The sequence below is a fragment of the Bactrocera neohumeralis genome, chromosome 3 (genome assembly GCF_024586455.1).
Source record: "Bactrocera neohumeralis isolate Rockhampton chromosome 3, APGP_CSIRO_Bneo_wtdbg2-racon-allhic-juicebox.fasta_v2, whole genome shotgun sequence".
In the NCBI taxonomy this organism is placed as follows: Eukaryota; Metazoa; Arthropoda; class Insecta; order Diptera; family Tephritidae; genus Bactrocera; species Bactrocera neohumeralis.
Genome location: NC_065920.1, coordinates 10,723,860 through 10,744,889, shown reverse-complemented (window position 1 = coordinate 10,744,889; position 21,030 = coordinate 10,723,860). Strand labels below are relative to the sequence as shown.

Sequence of the window (21,030 nt, the reverse complement as noted above, 5' to 3'; positions counted from 1 at the left end):
TAAATCATAATTAAAAGATAAATGAATATATATATTTTCAGATAATTGAGAATAGATTAAACATTTAGTTGATAAATAAATTACAGGACCTTTTCTTTTATTTTTTTGCATAAACATGGAGAACTTTTTGATATCCGAAATACAATCAGCTGTTTTACACAGGCTTGGAAAAACTTCCATTTTTGTTCTTATCGAAGCCTTTCGGAAATCTAATAAATACTTATCAGAACGACTTATAACCGAAAAATTGCGTTTCGGATATCATTTTTTTATTAAATAATAATATTTCATAAATATATCGTAATTATGACAATTTAAAATTTTGCTCGCTATTTTTTACTGTGTATATAAGTCACCCTGCATTTTCTATCATAGCAACTCTGTCATTGTTGTCAAATCCGATCAGCTGTAAGTAGACAACAAAACAAAAACGATACAAAGATATAAAGTTCAATAAAATTGTGTATATTTATCAACTCTTTGTTAGTTAAAAACAAAAATTAATTTTGAACCTAAAGTTTATGCCGTGTAACTGCGAATATGTCATGCGAAGTCAAAACGTTTGGCGAAATCCGTGATTTCCACAAAGTACAAGAATACTTCGGATTGAGTCATGGTAAGAGCGTCGCCTCTATCGAATTCCCAAATACATTTAATTAATATAAAACAAAAATGTGTAACAAATTAATTATAATAATAACATTTTCAGACGAAAATTGGTTAAATGCCATAAATTTTGCAATTTCACCAATGGGTGAGCTCATCGCTTTGGGACAGGGTGAAAAATTAGCATTACTCTCATCCCAATGGGATAATAAAAGTCAAGTCAGTACTTATGTACTGAGTTGGTGTGGTGAGCTCGATGATCCCAATCAAATTATTACATCGCTACTGTGCCTGCCCATATATGGCAAGGGTGTTAGCGCAGGCGCCGAGTGGACTTGTATTGCAATTGGACTTAACTCAGGCATGGTGTTATTTTATACTGACGCTGGCATAAAAATATTTTCCCAATGGTATATTCGTATCTTTTAATTTAAATATATGTAGTAAAATTTATATTTTCTATTGTTTTGCAGTTATCATGATGATCCTGTTCTCTGCATTAAAGCGTACAGTCCGCCTCGACATTCCGAAGCCGATTCCTTCTTATACATAACCTACAATGAATGTATGTGTATTATTAAAGGCGCCGATATGCTACCACTTTTAGTTAATATGCGTCTTAATTTCAATCGCACATATGGACGCAACGCAGCAATTGACACTTCGGGACTACCCGCCGCCGACTTGTTGCAGTTTCAAAAATTTAAATTTTCTGGCCAAAACGGTGCAATTGTTAACGATGCCGCACTCACAGGTTCACGTTACGTTACTATGTATGATCATATCATTGAACAGGCGGTTGGTATTGGATGTTATGCCAAAGTGAATACATCACCTGTTCAACATTCGATGGTGGTGGGTGTGGGTGCTGAACCTTATATAGGTTTTTACTATGCAGAAGAAGGATATCGGACCACAACGCTGGGTGAAGTAGCCAAGGGAGTTCTAGACTTAACGTATCGAAGTGTTTGGGGTAAACTATTTGGCCAGCCAGAGAAGCCGACAGACTCGTCAGCTACGCATGCGCAAGAGTCGATGATGCGTACGCGTTGCCGGTTTCATGATGGCAAACGTGATGGCTACACAATTGCACTGGCGCCGAATGGACAGCTTGCCGCAGTAACCGACAACTTGGATCGCGTTGTGCTAGTCGATCTGCGGCGTGGTGTATTGTTGCGCGTTTGGAAGGGCTATCGTGATGCGCAATGTGCCTTTGTACCAGTTAAGGAACGTTCATTGAAAGGTGTAAAAACACAACATCGAAAGGCGCTTTTTCTAGTTATTTATGCTCCACGTTTAGGTTGTTTAGAGATTTGGGCATTGCAAAACGGTCCGAAGGTGGCAGCTTTCACTGTCACAAAGAGTGGACAATTGGCATATAATACGCATGGCCTGATGGGTGAGTAAACATCCCAAATAAGAAATTAAATTGTTAAGACATTTTTAATTTTTGTATAAGTTTTGTTATAAAAAATGTTTATATTCTTTTTAAAATTTTTTTTATGTTTTTTTTATTTTTCCTTTTCATTCTATTTTTTATTTTATTTATTTTTTTATTTATATATATATTATTTTGTTTAATATTTCTTTAATATATTCTTATATTTTTTATAAAATATTTTGTTTTTTATTTTAATTTTATATTATATTATTAATTATTAATGTATATAATTTTTTTATATTCTTTTATTTCAGGTGTCACACCCGGTTTAAAGGTAAAATCATCTACACCGAATTATTGTCTGTTCCTAGACCCCAGCGACGGCAGCGTAAAAGAGGTGCAGATACCCTTTCATTTCGCGTTAAGTGAGACAAACTCTAAAACCTCACGAGACATACATTTGTTCCGGCGTCTAAAGAATCTCTTGCGTAATTTGGATAGTACTGCCAATATCGAGGAAATTGTCAAAATATCAGCTGACTTTCAAACGATTGAAGTACGCCAGCAATGTTTGGACATGTTGAAGAAGAATAAGCAATTAAAACCGCAAATATTTCATAAAATTATGAGCGCATTCGCCGATACATTACTGTCAGAAGTCAGCGATGACGACCAAAGTGAATCGAATGCAGAGCATGAGAATTTTAAAACCATAGTAGACAACTATCAGCGGCTCGCAGAGTTTTATGTAACCATGAAGCGACCGACTGAGGTTGAATTTGATGATTACTTAGAGCTGGACGATTGTGATTTGGTGACCATCAATCAAATTATATTGCTGCTTGGTGACAAATATGCCGAATCAAGCCCGAACGAAAACAAAGCTGGCGCACAACTCAGCGGGAAAGTCACATTCCAGGAGCAGTGTCAAGAAGATGGCGACTTTGTTGACTTTTTGAGCATATTCAAAGTGGATGCTAATGATAAGCTAACGTTATTGCGTGAAAAAATCGATAGTTTTGGTTACATCAGTGGTCAGCTTTTTAAAGAGTTCTTCGCATGCGGACTTTGCTTCGAGGAGCTGAAGGCGGCAACTGTTAAAGCGAAGATACCCGCCGAAGATTTGCTGATATTAGCGCTACACTTTTGGATGGATAAACCGTTTCGTTACCAGAACTGGTAATATTATATTAGATAATACGCTTCCAATGCTCCAAAACACTTTTCTCTTTTCAGTGATGAAGTTATTGCGGATATGTCACGGTTGGCAGCCATGATACGGGCGATTTGCGAGGTTGCTGGTGATCGTGTAAACGATTATGCTTATAATGAAATTTCCCAATGGTGGCAGGATATACGCGAAATACTCTTGGATTGCCCAAAATCGTTTGGTTTACTAGCGGCAATCGTTTGCAAATCAGTTGCAGCCAAACTACGTCGCGGATACAGAGAGGTACGCCAAATAGTATTTAGACTCTTTCTATAGTGGTAATCACTTTTTCCATTCCTTAGGGCTCCTGTGACGAAGGTTCACAGACAGAAGAGGAAGAGAAGTGGGAGCAAATCTCACACGATCAAGCACAATGGGGTTTACTCATAGGAAAATTGGAGGACATCTCAATACTAGGCGCCACAGTGGAGTAAGTAGCCAAATATTATTTTGTTTGTAAAATAACTAAAGTACTTGCGTTTCCAACAGGCATCCAATTCAATGCAGCGAACCCGTTATGCCCGAACTGCCTTATGAACCGCCAGATTGCAGTTTAAAATTCATTGTCAACGGCGGTAAAGGTATCGTCACTGATCTTACTGCCAAATGGTTAATTAATTCACGTATACATCCAATGAAAATTGTTCCAACCGAATTGAAAGTAGAGGACGGCAATGCACAAGAAAGCTCTCCGACACCGACAAATAAAGAAGAGACAGCAGACAATGTAGCTGCGACACCAACTGACAGCGGTGATGTTGATCAATGCTTAGCCAGCAATGAGGATACTGCCGCTGATCCAGTGCTTACGAAGTTACTGCTCTTACGTGAACACTTTCCATTCAGCTTGGAACCCGGCATGCTACTCAGTCTTATGTCGTGGCACTATATGGTGCATTGGAGCAAAAACCTGCCGCTATTGGAGTATATGCGTGCATCACTCGCTTGCTTGAGCCAATTCAAGCCGGAAGATTATGCGCTTAAACATGGCATCTGTTGTATGCTTTGGAATGCCGCATTGAAGTATCCACTGCAATCGACGATGAAGCTGATACAAAAGGCGGGTCGCTTGCCAAAAGATAAAATGTGCCAACAGGACATTGAAATGTCAGCGGCTTTGGTACCCAATTTCCTAGAATTATGTTTACAATTTTTGGAACATTTCATTAGCTCACTAGAACACGACAGTCGTGAATTGAAATTCGAGGAATCGTTAACCGAGGGTCCGCTGCCCTTACAGTACCTGGCACTGCAACAACACAATGCCATTGAGGAATTACTACAGTTGCATTATGAGCTTTGCGCTGTCCTGCACCTAATTGCCTCGTTGCAGTTAAAAATGCCTAAACCCATTACGAACGTATTCGATGCCATGGCCAATAAAGCGTTCTTCACCGATATTAACAAGGAATTACCCTATGAACTGCCAGAAGCGGATTTGGTATTGCAACAACAACGTGAGCATTTTCTATGCAAGGCTATAAGTGCCTCAATGGATTTGATACGCGAAGACCTGGAACAGCTGTACACACAAGAGCACATGGAGTTCATGGCGAAGATTATGGGCTTGGCTGAACGTTGGAAATTGAAGAAGACAGCACTTATACGTCAGCAGGTAAGTAAATAAAAAAAAAGGAAAACAACAATAAAACATGTTTCATTTATTTTAGGCGGTGGAAATGTACGCGCATTCTTACGATGCGCAAGGTGAAGTGCTTTTGAAACAGTTACGCGATGATGAACATGTTCCGCGCTTGCTGCTTGAAGTCGCTGGTAAACGCTTGAATTTGGTAGCAAACAGATCACGTGATGCTTACTTGAAAATAGCTTCGGTGGGTCAACAGCTGCTGCACTACCTCGATAGACTAGTATGTACAATCATATTTATTTATCTTCATACATATACATATATATCAAATTTCCCTCAAATATTAATAGCGTGAAACACCCAGCGGCACCGTACAAATATCTGCCTCCGAAGCCAGCGAAATTAATATAATTGACTTGTCGAAACTGGTGACGCATTGCTTCGATTTACTCTCACAGCGAGAACCAACTAAATATGTGCATATTGCCGGTCAAATGTTTGATGCCTGTTCTATATTGCAAGATTAGTTACGTAATAATATAAGTCTATCGAGTTATGTATATGAATTATGCACAATTATTTTGTTCTGTAAGGTTTTAGGTTTGTAGGTTTTAAGTTATATACGATTATGTGTCATGTAATTAGTTAAATATATATTTTATTTTTATTTTATAAAATAATAAAAATAGATCGTACGCAATTAAAGTCGTTAAAAATTTTATAAAATTTCTTAGAAAAACATTTCTTATGTGATGCGCATTATCTGCATATTTTCATTATTCATGAGTCTCGTTTCTTTTGTCCTGGTCGCTCCTTCTTGTTTGGATCGTAGAACTCCATATAGTCTTCATTGTTTATGCGACGTATGGCCGGCGGTGTGGGTGGGCGCTCAATATCATCTGCTTCGTGTATGCGCAAATGTGAAAATACCGGTATATACGAAAGCGATGTATCCAAATCGATGCGTTGCTCTGTAGCACTTTTGCCGGGCAAAGCGAAATATTTGCCAAGTATTGGTTCCCTCAGTGGCTTACCGTACATACGCGCAGTGGCCTCTGCTTCGACAGCTTCCTCATCTTCCGCACCTTTTGGATCGTAACGTACCGGTCGTTTTTCCTCTTGTACGCCAGAGATTACCTATGGGCGATAAAGATTTTAATTAAAGTCAAATCGTGAGTTATTAAGTGAATATAATGGTTATGAAATTATGGATTGCACCAAATAATGCTTGTTTGCACTTCGGACGTTATTATTATTAACGTAGCTTACGTATATATTGTTTAAATTAATAATTAATTTTACTCTGCGGTGAGCCGCTCACATGCCACTTAAATTCTGATTGTATACAAATTTCTTAACGTTTGTACGAAGGCCTTAAAACTGTTTTGATTTATTTTTGCATGGCATACATATAGACAGCATTTTATTTTCCGTTTCCCCCTCTCTAAATTTCAAATTTGTCTCTAATTCATTGCTTAACTTTATTTTGTTGGCAGCAATAATAAACACCACCCTGTAGTTGTTTACTTGCGTTTCCGTACAGCTAACGGGATCTAACGAATGTCAAACAACGCGCCAGTATTTGTGCATAATTGTCCGAAAACGTGCGTGGAAATTAATTCTTACAAATTGTTCGCAAAATGTGTAATTTGTCTAGCGAATGTAAATAAAATGTGTACTAATCGCTTGCTAAATGTTTAAACATTATTGCAGAAGAAAGTGCATAAGGAAGAAAAGCCTATTTGAATAAGTGCGATGGTAAATATCTCGTGGCTGCTGTGTGCGGTGAAAATGTGTTTGTGCAAAATGTATCGCCAAATATAATCATAAAAGCGAAGTGTTTAGTGTAATTGAAAGTCAATTTGCGTTAAGAAATCATTAAGAATGTGTTTAATGTACATATGTATATATATTTATAAGAAGTGTAAATGAAAAATTGTGTGCAAGTAAATCCAAGTCAATCCAATTGTAATAAGCCGTAAGCATACATGTGTATGTGTATGCATGCATGCAGCTGTCAAATAGGCTGCCATTTGTGAATATGAGATTATTTTTTAATTGAGTGTTTCAACAAAGTGTATTTAAGTATTCATACGCGATTATTAATGTCTCAACCACGCAAATGCTGATATAAATTCAACAAAGAACAATAAAAGTTTGGCAACTAGCTGAAAACAAATTAATTTTAAATTGGTAAGTTATTATTGTTATTAATTTATTAGGTTAAATATTATTTATACATAATATTTTAGAAACTTATAATTCTGAAATGTTTAAAAAAGATAAGAAATTTATAATTCTGACACGTTTAAAGAAGATAAAAATACAAAAATTGGGTATTGAAAATGCCACACTTTACGCGAGAGCAAACGAAAATTCTTATTTTTAAACTTACGTAATTTTTCTATACTGATAGTCTCCGAATCTAATATTGGGTATCTTGTAAATTTAATTTAATTTGCAAGTTTTGCAATAAAAGTCTTAGTTTGTTGAGTAAAATTTTAACACCCTTAAAGTTTAAATAACTGATGCAGAGAGCTTTTTTAGATATTTTTGTTTAGATAATCAGACTCTGGCATAAAGTTTTCGGTACACTATGGCTTTTAAATTGTTTTCTTATTCTTTTCGAAAAGCAAACGTTGCAAATATTTTTTATTTAAAATTATTACCTTCATCGTTGTGGAACTTGCCACCTTCTTGATATCTGGCGGCATACGATATCGTTGATCCTCCTCCACAGATTCAAAAGGCGATAACTTAAGCCAAGGTAGAGGTGTACCCAAAGTACCCAGATAGCGACCGCCTAGAGACCAAAGGCGACAAGAGCAGTCGTGACTGCCGCTGGTTAGGAAGTTAAATGAAATATTGTAGGAAATAGAGAAATCAGTATAATATTATAAAAAAAATAAAAATAAAAACAAAAAAAAATATTAAAATTAAAATTCGAGGGAACAACACTTACGTTAATAATATTTTTGGCGTATTTATATAGACTATCGAATTGACCGCTTTTATATGCGCTTTATATGAGCTCAACAGCATTGGCTCCGGCTGGTTTCTAACTATGCGCTTTGAGCGTGTCAAAAAGCGTTCCTTGCGCAAAAATATGAATTGTAAGCGAAGTAGTGGCATACAAACGTGCTGCTTCTCGCGCTCCGGTATGCTGGTAAAGCCAAGTCATGCAATGTAAACAGAAAATTGCTCAGTAAGAATAATAAGTTTCTTATTTGGTATGTGGGTGATGCAACAGGTAATGGCAATTTATATGGCATGCCACATGCGACAAGTCAAAGTTCAGTTATGCATACTTATAATAACCAAATCATAAACCACAAAAGTCGTTAAAACGTCAACAGTTGTTTACATGTGTCTTACATTTTGACATGATTGTTGTAGGAATATGGCTGCAAGTTTGCATTCATATGCCCATCTCTGTTATAAGCACGCACACAGGCACATATGTTTGTTTCAAGGAAAAAAATTGAATATTACATTTATTTACTGGTACGCCCGTTCGCCATTTACTAAATTCCTTCAGTGCAGCGAACTAACTTCTTGTTAAATGGAACACGCAAGCCAAAGTTTACCAAATGATATGCAATTTACTTCTATAAATGTTCCTATTTATGCATACATTTGTATGTACACACATTTTGTGGCTCACATTTTGCTCTAAGATTGCTTGTCCTATTGACTCCCACGAAAGTTTGCTTAAGTAGTTATTTCTTGTTTGCGGCAATTCATAAAATATTTTCATAAATCGATTTTTTCCTTAAGTGCAATGTATGTATGTACATATGTATGTATGTAAATATCTCTAAATTATTATAAGCATCTCACATCTAGTTACTCTATTAATATATTTCGTAGTTTCAATCCATATCAATCAAGTTTCTAGATTTCCTCTTGATTGTGGCTGTAATCTCCTAAGGTTTTTTGTACAAATTTACGAAGTTCATTCTTCGCGGCTTTTCCACTAATTGGAAATTCTGTGCTGTCATTTCCACTAACTGGAAGTCCTGTCTACATGGTGCTTCCGCACATAGAAGGCTTCTTTCTAGAGGGCGGTGCGCACTTTCCTTTACCACCACCAGGTGGTGCAGGCACCTTCAAAATTTTAGAGAATTTTGTCTCTTATCATCAAATTGGTTGGACAGGTGGTCCTTGTGCTGCTGAAAGGCACTTAAAACATTTCAGACTTCGATGAAGCCAATAAGCATATTCATTAAAGGAAGTTCCTCTATGAATCAAAATTAAAAGACAGACCTACTATAAAAATAAGGAAACATGAATATTTCGTTGTCGTGGCAGCTGTAACCTATGGATCTTTCTATGACGTGGTTTATGACATGACATGCATAAATGAAAGAGACACTTCGCTTACCAATAGTTGAGAACATGCCAAATCTTAATATAACCAAACGCCGTGCCCGTAAATAGATAACGATTCTTCCGATCTGTTGCCATTGTTAGAACACAGTCGCCAGTGCGATGACTTGAATTGAACTCTTTGAGGTAACCGCCGCGCTGATGATGCGAATACACCTGAATTACGCCCGTGTCGAGGGCGACGAAAATGCTACCTAAACATTTAAAAGCACACACAAACATACACATACGACCATTAAAGATTTTTCTACGCTCTATAAACGCACCATGCTCCTTTGTCATTGGACGCGTCTGTAGAAAGAGTACAGCCTGCACGGAAACGGGTCTGGTAGAACGCAACGACACTGCATATGCCAAATCATCACGAATATCAGCATCGGAAAAGGTGCGATCAAATGAAGTGGGTCTCTTGTTCAGTTGCGTTTCGATCTTTAGTATGTTTTCCGATATTGATTTGCGCACATAACGCGAAATGCTCAGATGTTGTGAGACACGCCTACCGGATCCATCAGCCTCAGAATCTCTGTGTTTCAGCTAATCATAGATTTGCGAAAAAATTATATTATTTAAAAAAATGAGATAGCGTTACGTTGTACCTCGATGAATCGCGAAGGATCTGCTACGCTATATCTACGATATGGTTGACCGGTTTCAAGCTTCCAAAATATTAATTCGCCGGAGTAAGTGGCGGTTACGACACCCTCACCTAACTTTACATCAGCACAAGTGATATCGTCATTATGGAATTTTGTCCATTTCTTTGGGTCACCGTATTCTCGTCCTTCAACATCATTAAATTCCGTAACTTGTTGATCCCATCCAACTGCTAATATCCTATTGAATATATTGATATAATTTGAACGAAGATCATATGGAAGTGGTGGTGGTTTGTCTTGTCTTCTCCACCTCTAGTGTTTAAAGATTTGCTTTAAGAGTTAGCTTCTTATTTGACTCACCTCTCAACGACCCAAATTACGGCCGTGACTTCGTGCTCTGGTTTTATGCTCATATTACGCATGCAGACAGCGTTATTGTAATTCCATATTTTCAAGGAACCATCACGAGCCCCGGTCAGCAGAAATTGCTCCAAGGGATCAAAACATGCTGCCGTAATTTCAATGTCAATTGTTTCGCCATACTCCATTTTCGTGTGACAACTCTTCATAATAATTTTACGACGTCCGGTCCATGGATCCCAGACTATTATATAACTATCCAAGCCACAAGTGACCACATTGCGAAATAGTCCATTATACAGGACTACGGAGACGGGTGCGGCATGAGTATTACCATCGGTAAGATCAACACGAATGCGTGCGCAACATTTTATACTGATCAACTTACGACCACCAACGAGCAGGTCACGTGACAACGGATGATACAAATAACTCAAATCGGTTTCAGAAGCCAAAATGCGTACTAAATCGCCAAAGGTCTGCAGCAATGTGTACTCGGTCATGTGCCAGATTTTTATAATTTTATGATAATCGACGCTATAGATTTTTTTCTCCTCGGGTTGCACGAAGATATAAACAATACCGCCATTATGACCGGTCAGGATACCAGATGGCTTACTTGAAATGTACACATCCCAGACACGCACAAAGGTATCAGGTCCACCAGTGACAACGATGTTATTTTTTTCAGCGACAAAAAATGTCGAAACGCCCTAAATGATTACGGTACGTTAGCACAGCGTTATATACCTAATGTTAAAAGAAGGCATATACTAACCATTGGTATGCGGAAGTAGGTTTTATCTTCGCCGGAAGCTATAATTAAACCCGGACAGCGTGCACGATACTTCTTCGCATTGCGATATTCGGCGGCCACGAGCAGTGAATTCATACGAATCGAAAAGTAGAGATGCTGTATAAGCTCACTGTGGATATTTGGATATTCACGTACGCTCATTAAAGGTAGTTTACCCTATTTGTCGAAACAAGGGACATAAATTTATATATGTATACGCTCGGAAAACGGAACTCACTTTAAGAACGTCGGACCAGAAGAGCTCAATGAGTGCGGCGCCGGGCTTACTTTGAAATGGTCCACGTAGAAATGATGTGAATTCCAGAATTCTTACATTTCCACCGAAATCTCCGAGCACCAGTCGCGAATTGGTCTTCCCTTTCGGATGAAAACTGTAGGACATGCAGCAGACAGCAAACGGTAAACTCCGAATCACAATGCGCAAAGTAAAGGTAGAGGCTACTGTTTCGTGAAAACGTAGTTCACGTTCAGTGGAAGAGGTACAAACGATACTGACGTCGGAGAGCGCTTGTACTTGGAGTATCCATGTAGGCATTTTGAGATTGACTTGAAAATTTTAAAATGGAATGAAGATTTAAATATTGAATAACAAAGTAGTAAAGATTACTCTTCTGCATTCATATGTTTTCTTAAGGAGCTATCGTTTTTTTCGGTAAACGTTCTTACTTTACGTAAACGCTTTAGCAAACTTACTACTATGGGAGACGCCTGTACGTAGCGGTTCAAGCAAATTGGACCAAAAACGTACTTGTCCCTCACGGCTGGCTGTTATCCACATGCCACACGCCTCGGGGGAATCTTCCAGCGCTCCATTCAGTTGTTTTCCAATATCTTCCTCATCAACATCATCGGATTGCACGCGCAATAAACTTATGGAACAAATTGGTGAACGATGCTCTGACTTTTTAACTATTGGTGCTGTCGATATTGGTAAAATGAGTGCTTCTTTTTGGGTGCTGGGGTCGTCTTCTTGAAAGCCAAATATCAAATATGAAATGAGTTCATTCCAATCGCACAGAAAGTCACGATTCTGATTGATTTTCAGGAATAGACGGTTATATTCGATGTCAGTGAATTTTATATTGAGATTGTCAAAAACTTCTCGCAATTCTTTTAGGTTAAGCTTTTGTAATGGATGAGAGAGGAATTTGTGCCTTATATATTCGATATCCTCCGCTTTAAGCCATTCATGTAGACGCTCTGGACGTTCAATACTAATGGAATGACCGGTTGAAACTGTTTGGTAGTCGATTTCTTCGTCGACGAGAGAGTCATTTCTGCTAGACATTATGAAAATATATTTTTCTCCTAATTTTTTTCTTTTGTTTTGTTTGTGTTCCGATAAAATATTGTCTACGCAGCACAGAAGGAAATATCTTCTGAAGAAAATATTTTTATGAAATAAAATTCCATTACCACTCAATTCTCTACCTGAGCAATTTTTGTTTGAGATTTCAAATTAAGATTAATAAATACATCATTTATTGATATTCACTCAACTTATGCTACAATTTTATTTTTCAAAAGTAAAATAAAAAAAAAAATTATGCAAATACTTAACTATAATAACACATTTACAGACAACGCATTATTAGATCATTTATCGCATCACCTCGATCGCCATACTCGCCTCCTCTTTTGTAAGGCACGGAAACTTTGTTCTTCCATCCATCTCGCGGACTGGAAAGCTATCATAAATTATTATTAATATTATATTTGTCATGTAAGAAATATAATTTTTTTTAACCTACCATAAAGCTGCAGAGGAACAATTTCACTGCATCGAAGTTTGGTCCTACTGTGTAAATTTCATGAATTATATCTTCCAAACAAATTATTCCTTTCTCTCCAAGATGTTCTTCTACCATAGCGTTAGATTGTATGGGCGTTTTCCTTGAATTGACACGCGCAAAACCTCTCTTAAATAGCAATTCACGTATTGTGCTTAGTGTTGGATATCCGTAGACTACAAAAGGTTCTATGACTTTAAGTAGTACTTGAGTTTCCTTATCGTTACGCAGAAATACAGCATTGTGACGAGTTGACAGGTGCAATGTATTTAAAATTTTATTTGTTGTTTCGTCGAAAACCTTTTTGCTGTAAATGGAAATATGTTACTATATCTCTATATTTTACGGACTAACTTTTAATTTACCCTGCATGCCTCATAACCAAAAGCAGTTTTTCATTGGTCTTCTCTGGTTCTTTGAAGTCAACTATGTTGTTGCGGCGTATAGTTTGCTTGATACGTTTTGCTGTACGCTCTGCTTTAAGATAATTCATAACAAATGATTCTGGACGTCGGAATTTGTGATGTCTCTTTGCTCCTGCAACCCTCTTAGTTTTCAAAGCTTTCTTCTGTTCTAGTGTTGCTTTATCTTGAAGAATGCGGCGTTTACGATGCGCCAGCACCGACACAGTTTTGCCTGGTAACTTATTGGGCACTGCGTATCTGCAATTTGATGGAAATAGCAAAATTGTTATAGTGTCCATGAACGAAACGTTTTATTCACTTACTTGTCCGACATTTTAATGTATTTAATACAGATATTTCCTGAAGAATATAAAAAATACGCACAGCAAAATTTTGTAAACACGTGTGGCAAATGAAAGAACGAAAATTGAGCGACTAGGATAAATTTTTGACATAAACCGATGACTTTTAAGTACTATTCACAATAATTTAAATTTGTTTTTTTTTGATATATTGAACTGACAAATTTGATCAGCTGTTTTTCATTGTGACAATTTTCTTTCAATATACTGTTTTAAGTCCAATATTTTGGAATAATATATTGGGAAACATATTGTTAAATCAAAATAGAATTTCAATATGATTTTACTTGAACAATATGAGCAACAATATGCTGTGTTAATAGCGGAAATCACATCTGAAATAGCTCAACTAAAGCAGTTGAAAGGGGGTAAGAATTTTGTAAATAAATCCTGTAAGATGAAAATATAACAGCTTATTCCTTATAGTGGAAAAACGAGATCTTAGCTCTAAAATAGATGGAAGTCTTGCTGAAGCACATGAACTGTTAGAACAAATGACTTTAGAAATTCGCGACATAGACGTAACATTACGCCCAAGTTTCCAAAATAAGGTCAGTTGTGCACAAGTAGAATTGAAAAGGCTTCAAAATGATTACCGTAGTGCTAAAGAAGCTCAGCAAAAACAACATATGACAGTTTTAGAACTGGGCGGAGGAGACGGCGACTATTATGATGATGTATCCATTGGCAATGATCAGCGACAACGCTTATTAGAAAATTCGGAGCGTATAGAACGTACGGGAAATCGTTTGGCTGAAGGATATCGCGTAGCGCTTGAGACAGAAGCTTTGGGAGCGCATGTGCTTAATGATTTAAGTCATCAGCGTGAAATTTTGCAAGGTGCGCGTTCACGTTTGAGAGAAACTAATGCAGATTTGGGAAGAGCTTCAAGAACACTAAACTCTATGATGTTACGAGCATTGCGAGAAAAGGCTGTATTATATGTAGTTGGCGTTTGTTTTGTTGTCGCTGTAGGTGTAAGTCTTTACTTGACATTTTCATCAAGTGCCCCTACCGCTTAATAAATTTATTAAGGAATTATATTATTTGTTATATTACTTTAGACAATATTTTACATATTTATTTATGCAATCGACTTTTTTGTTATACATTCCTCTCGGTTTATGACAATTTAATCTTGTTGAAGTGTATAAAGTATACTTTTCAAACGAAAGATCGTAAAACTTTAAACTTAGAACCAATGGCGTTATTAAATTAAATAATCAAACGTCGTTATAAGACAATTTTATTATATTTGATTTTTTATTGAATTCAAAACTAAGCTGTGGATACATTTAGTTTCTATTCCTATGAGTATTTGAGATAAATGAGTTTCTTATTTTAAAAGAACCCATGCTATGTATTTTTCTGTAAGTTGCTAATTTTATCGATATAAATTTTACTTTTGTATAAAAACAGTATTCTTGCCCTTAGCCAGTTTAATTCGACAAGCAATTTAAGGTTTTTTGTTTGACTTGGCTTCTGATCCTTTCCCCGTTAAACTTGTCAGGTGTTAATTTTTTGTTCTAAAATCATGAAAGCTCCAAGAATGTTGGACGGATTACAACCAAAATTTTAGGTAACATTAAATGCAATTTATGTTTTGTTTTGTGACATTACAAATTGTTGTTGTTTGTGAGTTTTCGGTGACACAAAATAAAGCTTATTATATATTGTAAAAATAAAAATATTCGTAAACACATACAAACTGTTTTGATATAGTTAACATAAATACGTTTTAACATCAAATAATAAATAAACAAATAAATATATAGAAGCGCATTCTACTTCGAACACCACCATCTATTCGTTTTATGAAGTTCGTACCTACTTCTCTTTAACCGAACTCCACATTCCCCATTTGCTAGCAAATGCATTGTGAACTTTCTTCATTCGCATCAGCTTCGGCAGCTGAGTCAATTTTGAAGCTGTGCTGTTCCAAAGCCTGCAGTTCCATTTTAGAGCGATTAGCATCTACAAGAATACGAGATATATCACGAAACATTTCCTCAACACCATCCGATGATTTGCAGGATGTCTTGTAAGTAGCACTAATTAAACTGTGGCACTGTTCACAAAATGCTTCCACTTCAGCATCGCTCACTTGTGGTTCACGCTCGGCCAAATCACTTTTATTGCCACAAATGAATATTTTTGCATTTTCAGCGTAAGTTACAATATCTAGTAAATGTTGTGACAGGGAATGAAATGAGGCGGCATTATCCATGGCGAAAACTAGTATGGCACCCTCAGCAAATTTGTAATAAGACGATGTAACAGATGCAACACGTTCCATACCGCCGGTATCCCATAATTGTAGCTTGTTTTCCATAAAAAAAAAAGAAATATAAAAGTGTATTTTAATTTTGTATAATACAAAGTGGCTTACCTTGATTTGTTTATCACCGACAGTATAGTCACGGTCTATATGATCCAAGCCTAATGTTGATTTGCGATCTGTGTCTGTTACTGTTGTTATAAATGAGGGAAAATCATTGTGTTTGTGTGCCAAAGATAATTATAAGTATTTATTTTGCTTTCCATCGTATTATACAATTATGCCTACAAACCAAATGTGTTGTTGGTGAAGCGACGAAACAGTGAACTTTTTCCCACACCATAATCGCCACAAAGTATCACCTTTTGTTTCGGTATGCGTACCGTAGCCATGGTATCAGAAATTCTTATCTACAGCTGCACTTAGAAGCCAGACAATAATAATTTTGATTATGGTTAGTTGTAGTTTTATGACTGCACCTGTGAAAATATGTTAGTTTTTCTTTAACCAATTAGCCGCACAAAGCTACCACTTGTTTACGAAACGATGATGTTTTTTCATTACGTGAAACCCATTCACAATTGAATTTTGATATAAGTGAGAACAGTTGCTCTTTAAATACTGTACACAACAAGGTACTCTATTGATTCTATTGTGTAAGTCAGTATGAGGATGCGCAAAACCATTTTGTTTTGTATTTAAACCGTTTGTATTAAAACCGTTATTAATGCTATCTTTTAAATGACATGACAGTAAACGTTTTTCATGTCATTCGGAGTTTGCTATTTGATCTTTTTGTTTGAGTACGAAGTGTGTATAAGAAATAATTTGATGTACAAGTAATTCTATGGCGTTGAAAAGTTTATTTAAAATTCATTCGCTTACTTATAATCCTATGTTATTGAAACTAAAAACTACTTTTATAATATCCATTCATATGTACATGTGTATGTATATCACATTTAATATTATTATTGAATCGATTTTTTTTTTGCGAAAAATCTTCTATGGATCATTCTGAACAACATTACCTAAGAGACAAAGGGTCCAAAACCGGTTTCGAGTCAACGATTTTTATGGCGAAGTTTAAAAAATCTGAATAATCGAATTCGCTGACTCGAAACCGTTTTTAGACCAATAGTCTCTTTGGTAAAAACGTTCAGAATGACCAGTAGAACATTTCCCGCATACGCGATTATTCCGTTTTTGGGCCCCTGTCAATCCACCCGCTCTAATGTGAGTAAGCACTTAGCATTTTATTTGCTATTTGATAGACTCTACAATTGTATATAATTAGTTCACATATTTTGAAAAATCCCTCTATTAATTTATGTATACTCCTCTCTCTATTAAGTCACGCGTGTTGTTGTAGCTGATAAGAAGCCAATAAAAGGCTTGATCAACACCGCAATCCGGGCAGAAGGTAATTCGAACACTTTCTCGTCGCACGCGACTTCGAGTTGTAAAGAAGTCTATAAAAAACAGTAACATCATAGATAAAACGTATTGTCGTTGAGTTTGCCCCATTTTCGCTTTTGTTTTATACGCGGTTTTGCTTTTTTAGTGTTTAATTTTATTGTCTTAAAATGCGGGTCGAATTAATCTGCACAGCAATTCTGTTGGCAATTTGTGTTACAACCACTACAGGTAAGTAAATAATATAAAAAAATGTATGCAAAATTTAATTTAATCAAGAGTATACACGTTGTAGTATATGGATGTTGCACTTATAAAAATATTTCAGTTAAATTTCATTGCATTACTAAGATGTCTTTAAAAATCTGTTTAATTTTTTTATTTAAATATTTTGTTTTTTTTTTTAATAAATAAGATTTTTTATTATATTTAAATTTATTTTTATTAGTAAAATTTTCCTCGCTTCTTTCTTCAAAAACTGTTCTCAGTATAAAGTAACGGTAATTCACTGCTGAGGTAATTTAAATAATTTTTTATGTTTTCTTGCATTTTCTTTTGCTAAATTTCTATGTAAAGAATTCTTATTTTGATTTATTAGCAAAAAAATACTTAGTTTCTTTTTATAAATTATAATATTGAGAAAACAACCAAAGTTGATACTTATCAAAGTGCCGAAAGTTAAAAAAGTAAAAAGTTATCGGTAAACTTATATGATAAAAAGCCAAAAATTTGATCTTCCTATGCCAAAAACCTAGTAATTTTATCGTCTTTCTTGCGTAATTTCCCATCATAATATTATTTTCAAGTGCTGAATTAAATTAGGTATAATAAATAATTTTTGAAATGACAACCACAAAGGCGTTAATACTTCAAACTGATTCGCTATAATTTAGTGCAGGATAAATATTATTTATAAATTGACAGATTCATACCCAAATTTATAGTGCTCATGTTTACGAAGATATACTTATAATGATAAGTGTTTATGCGCCTGTCATTGACTCTACAAATACAAATATTTATTATCTCATTTGCTTTGATAAAAGATAAATTTGCTGAAAACGAAACTGATATATTTACGACAAGCCTTCGGTAGTTTTATAGTTGTCTTAATTAAATCAATAGAACTTATCTCAAAACTTCCAGACAATTTTTATTTATTATCATTGCTTGTCTTTTGTTCATAAAAATTAATACTATTCGAGCCCTTAGACATGCAATAAATTTTCTTCTGACATGTAAATCTCTAGATGTTATAAATTATTGAAGAAGTTGTCATTTTTGACAAACTAAAATAAATTGTGGGTTTTCTCACGCCATTTAAAGTTATTAACGTAACGGAAATGTCTCTGTCTGACGAATTTAGAATACCAACTAATACCCTTTAAAAGGCATCATTTCACACACACACACAAACTTGACTGTCGCTTCACGTAATCGCTTATTTCCTTCTATTCATACATTTCCATCCTACTTGCGTCGTCTAGCCAAAACCGGCTATGGCCCCGGTGAACAGGATTGGGGTTATGTTGATGTGCGCACTGGCGCCCATATGTTTTACTGGCTATACTACACCACAGCTAATGTGAGCAAATACACCGAACGTCCGTTGGCAATTTGGTTGCAAGGTGGTCCCGGTGCTTCGTCGACTGGTTATGGCAATTTCGAAGAGTTGGGTCCACTCGATTTGTATGGCAATTATCGTAATTTCACGTGGGTTAAGGATATGAATGTGCTCTTCATTGACAATCCCGTTGGTAGTGGTTACAGTTATGTTGATAGCGTGCTTTACTTAACGAAAAATAATAATGAGATTGCTTTGGACTTGGTACGTTTGATGAAAGGTTTCTACCAGCAACATCCCGAATTCGAAAGTGTGCCTTTGCACATATTCTGTGAGAGCTATGGTGGTAAAATGGCACCAGAATTCGCTTTGGAACTGTATTATGCTATACAACGTGGTGAGTTGCGCAGCAATTTGACCTCGGTGGCATTGGGTGATCCATGGACGTCACCGATTGATTCCGTTTTGGCTTGGGCGCCATTGTTGCTGCAAATGGTAAGTATATGCTCTTATATATACACATAGTTACATGTGTTTTTATGTTTATATTATTTAACAATTATTTCAACAGGGCGTTGTGGATCAAGATGGTTATGAGAAAATCACTGCTGCGGCCAATAAAACGGAAGATTTGGTTAATCAAGGAAAATGGACGCAAGCAACCAACCAATGGGGTACTACACAATCTGTTTTATTGCGTGAGTCAAAGGGTGTGGACTTTTACAATATCGAGACACCAACCAGTGGTGAAGCCTATGCCAAAGTATTATTAAGAAGTAACAATATTCAGGGTATGTAATTACATCCTGGGCAAATGTGTACTCGATGTACTATATTTGAATTTATTCACCTGTCAATAACAACAACATCTACTTTTATAGATTTAATGTACCGCACTTTGGTACAGTATGATATCGATGAGGATCGCGATCAAATTTTGGAAGATTTAATGCGCGGCCCAGTACACCAAGCTCTAAATATATCGTCTAAGGTAAGATGGGGTTCCCAAAGTAGTGTCACTTTCACCAGATTGAGTACAGACTTCATGAAGCCAGTGATACATATCGGTAAAAATATACCAAGTTAATTTGAAAGAAAGAGATTCGATTAAAAAAAATTCTTCCCTTATACGCTTAGTTGAGGAACTTCTCAACAACACAACACTGCAAGTAGGTGTCTACTCCGGGCAATTGGACTTGATTTGTGCCACTCCAGGCACAGTTAACTGGATTGAGAAAATGCAATGGAATAATAAGTCTTCGTACGAGGCAGCACCACGCGTTGGCATCAGTGTTGATCGCATTTTGGAGGGCTATGAGAAGACCGCTGGCAATTTCACAATGTTCTGGATCGATCGCGCTGGACATATGGTGCCTGCTGATAATCCTGCTGGCATGGGCCATATTTTAAGAAAATATACCAACTTTGGTTGAAATGCAATCATTAGGTCAAATCATTGTATGAGAAATTATTATTAAACCTGTTATTTACACAAAATCTACGCAACTTGCATTATTTTTCAATTTATAATATGAAAATTTAAACTTTAACGAATATCGTATCCAGCACTTTTCCAATTTGAAAATGTTAAGTGTGTGCACCTGGCATTCATTTTGTCGTTCAGTGCTGCCAAGTTCAAATTCATGCATGCGAAATGTTAAGCCGCCGGAAACTGACAGTTGTTTACATTTTTTTGAGAAGTGTTCACCAAAATTTGATAACTTTCTTAACAAAGTGCAAAAAATTAATTTGAATACAATAAATTAAGGAGTAAACTTATTTTTAAATAAACCCAGATAAATGAGAAGTAAGAATAATGTGTTGATGCGATTTAAGCGAGCATAATGTAGAGCTACATACATACATACTATGTATATGTAAATGATTTTCTTTTACGAAATTTGTAACAATTCTACGTATTATTTTTATTGGGCTCTCTGTAGATTTCGAAATTACAAGGTATTTGACCAAGTTTTTTTGCTATATACATATGTATGTACGTATTGATACCAATTTAAAAATTATTTTTATTATAAATTATATAGGGGATGTTCGAGTCTCAATCACTGCGGCAGTATAGCAAGGCATCATATTCGATGCAAAAATGTTGCAATATAAGTATCAGCTGAGTATCTGCAGAAAAACAACACTGCCGCAATATTTCTCGCTCGAACATCGCCAAACTCAGGTCAGAAATGGCCACTAACTATAAGTTCGCACAATAAATATTGTGTATATCGATGATTACTTTATATACTCCATTCTCACG

General features: G+C 36.0%; 6 protein-coding genes across 6 annotated transcripts; 3 read left to right on the top strand and 3 right to left on the bottom strand.

Moving 5' to 3' along the window:
* The first annotated feature begins 420 nt into the window (after window positions 1–420).
* Window positions 421–5,524, top strand: LOC126753827 (rab3 GTPase-activating protein regulatory subunit). The gene is made up of 9 exons (XM_050465537.1): window positions 421–616; window positions 710–1,016; window positions 1,080–2,005; window positions 2,302–3,166; window positions 3,224–3,440; window positions 3,500–3,627; window positions 3,687–4,812; window positions 4,868–5,065; window positions 5,136–5,524. The coding sequence occupies exons 1-9, from the start codon at window positions 541–543 to the stop codon at window positions 5,310–5,312; spliced, it is 4,020 nt and encodes a 1,339-aa protein (XP_050321494.1). The 5' UTR covers window positions 421–540; the 3' UTR covers window positions 5,313–5,524.
* Window positions 5,419–12,235, bottom strand: LOC126753828 (WD repeat-containing protein on Y chromosome). The gene is made up of 10 exons (XM_050465538.1): window positions 11,641–12,235; window positions 11,165–11,493; window positions 10,909–11,103; window positions 10,131–10,843; window positions 9,771–10,008; window positions 9,441–9,708; window positions 9,170–9,368; window positions 7,748–7,948; window positions 7,455–7,626; window positions 5,419–5,922 (listed from the first exon to the last, which is right to left on the bottom strand). Exons 1-10 carry the CDS (start codon window positions 12,233–12,235, stop codon window positions 5,566–5,568), a joined length of 3,267 nt encoding a protein of 1,088 aa, XP_050321495.1. The 3' UTR covers window positions 5,419–5,565.
* A 171-nt stretch (window positions 12,236–12,406) lies between these two features.
* On the bottom strand, window positions 12,407–13,583 carry LOC126753860 (uncharacterized). The gene is made up of 4 exons (XM_050465598.1): window positions 13,465–13,583; window positions 13,103–13,399; window positions 12,699–13,044; window positions 12,407–12,635 (listed from the first exon to the last, which is right to left on the bottom strand). Exons 1-4 carry the CDS (start codon window positions 13,473–13,475, stop codon window positions 12,522–12,524), a joined length of 768 nt encoding a protein of 255 aa, XP_050321555.1. The 5' UTR covers window positions 13,476–13,583; the 3' UTR covers window positions 12,407–12,521.
* A 98-nt stretch (window positions 13,584–13,681) lies between these two features.
* Window positions 13,682–14,544, top strand: LOC126753864 (vesicle transport through interaction with t-SNAREs homolog 1A). The gene is made up of 2 exons (XM_050465601.1): window positions 13,682–13,871; window positions 13,930–14,544. The coding sequence occupies exons 1-2, from the start codon at window positions 13,781–13,783 to the stop codon at window positions 14,523–14,525; spliced, it is 687 nt and encodes a 228-aa protein (XP_050321558.1). The 5' UTR covers window positions 13,682–13,780; the 3' UTR covers window positions 14,526–14,544.
* A 192-nt stretch (window positions 14,545–14,736) lies between these two features.
* On the bottom strand, window positions 14,737–16,331 carry LOC126753866 (ras-related protein Rab-19). Its single transcript, XM_050465604.1, has 3 exons — window positions 16,074–16,331; window positions 15,893–15,972; window positions 14,737–15,823 (listed from the first exon to the last, which is right to left on the bottom strand). The coding sequence occupies exons 1-3, from the start codon at window positions 16,171–16,173 to the stop codon at window positions 15,368–15,370; spliced, it is 636 nt and encodes a 211-aa protein (XP_050321561.1). The 5' UTR covers window positions 16,174–16,331; the 3' UTR covers window positions 14,737–15,367.
* Window positions 16,332–17,194: 863 nt separating this feature from the next.
* On the top strand, window positions 17,195–20,262 carry LOC126753846 (retinoid-inducible serine carboxypeptidase-like). Its single transcript, XM_050465569.1, has 5 exons — window positions 17,195–17,428; window positions 18,685–19,256; window positions 19,333–19,552; window positions 19,643–19,828; window positions 19,899–20,262. Exons 1-5 carry the CDS (start codon window positions 17,368–17,370, stop codon window positions 20,192–20,194), a joined length of 1,335 nt encoding a protein of 444 aa, XP_050321526.1. The 5' UTR covers window positions 17,195–17,367; the 3' UTR covers window positions 20,195–20,262.
* Window positions 20,263–21,030: the final 768 nt, after the last annotated feature.

What these genes read in the sequence shown, in the direction of transcription:
- LOC126753846 (XM_050465569.1), top strand. Translation starts at nt 17,368, where the DNA reads ATGCGGGTCGAATTAATCTGCACAGCAATTCTGTTGGCAATTTGTGTT. An exon ending in TTGTGTTACAACCACTACAG is followed by an intron (nt 17,429 to 18,684) that starts GTAAGTAAATAA and finishes TGCGTCGTCTAG; the next exon opens with CCAAAACCGGCTATGGCCCC. An exon ending in CGCCATTGTTGCTGCAAATG is followed by an intron (nt 19,257 to 19,332) that starts GTAAGTATATGC and finishes TTATTTCAACAG; the next exon opens with GGCGTTGTGGATCAAGATGG.
- LOC126753827 (XM_050465537.1), top strand. Translation starts at nt 541, where the DNA reads ATGTCATGCGAAGTCAAAACGTTTGGCGAAATCCGTGATTTCCACAAA. An exon ending in TAATACGCATGGCCTGATGG is followed by an intron (nt 2,006 to 2,301) that starts GTGAGTAAACAT and finishes CTTTTATTTCAG; the next exon opens with GTGTCACACCCGGTTTAAAG. An exon ending in CAGCACTTATACGTCAGCAG is followed by an intron (nt 4,813 to 4,867) that starts GTAAGTAAATAA and finishes CATTTATTTTAG; the next exon opens with GCGGTGGAAATGTACGCGCA.
- LOC126753860 (XM_050465598.1), bottom strand. An exon ending in TTGGTTATGAGGCATGCAGG is followed by an intron (nt 13,045 to 13,102) that starts GTAAATTAAAAG and finishes TTCCATTTACAG; the next exon opens with CAAAAAGGTTTTCGACGAAA. An exon ending in TGTTCCTCTGCAGCTTTATG is followed by an intron (nt 12,636 to 12,698) that starts GTAGGTTAAAAA and finishes AATTTATGATAG; the next exon opens with CTTTCCAGTCCGCGAGATGG.
- LOC126753828 (XM_050465538.1), bottom strand. Translation starts at nt 12,235, where the DNA reads ATGTCTAGCAGAAATGACTCTCTCGTCGACGAAGAAATCGACTACCAA. An exon ending in TACAGGCGTCTCCCATAGTA is followed by an intron (nt 11,494 to 11,640) that starts GTAAGTTTGCTA and finishes AAAATTTTCAAG; the next exon opens with TCAATCTCAAAATGCCTACA. An exon ending in ATCCTTCGCGATTCATCGAG is followed by an intron (nt 9,709 to 9,770) that starts GTACAACGTAAC and finishes ATCTATGATTAG; the next exon opens with CTGAAACACAGAGATTCTGA.
- LOC126753864 (XM_050465601.1), top strand. Translation starts at nt 13,781, where the DNA reads ATGATTTTACTTGAACAATATGAGCAACAATATGCTGTGTTAATAGCG. An exon ending in ACTAAAGCAGTTGAAAGGGG is followed by an intron (nt 13,872 to 13,929) that starts GTAAGAATTTTG and finishes TATTCCTTATAG; the next exon opens with TGGAAAAACGAGATCTTAGC.
- LOC126753866 (XM_050465604.1), bottom strand. Translation starts at nt 16,173, where the DNA reads ATGGCTACGGTACGCATACCGAAACAAAAGGTGATACTTTGTGGCGAT. An exon ending in CTTCACCAACAACACATTTG is followed by an intron (nt 15,973 to 16,073) that starts GTTTGTAGGCAT and finishes TTATAACAACAG; the next exon opens with TAACAGACACAGATCGCAAA. An exon ending in TCGGTGATAAACAAATCAAG is followed by an intron (nt 15,824 to 15,892) that starts GTAAGCCACTTT and finishes ATGGAAAACAAG; the next exon opens with CTACAATTATGGGATACCGG.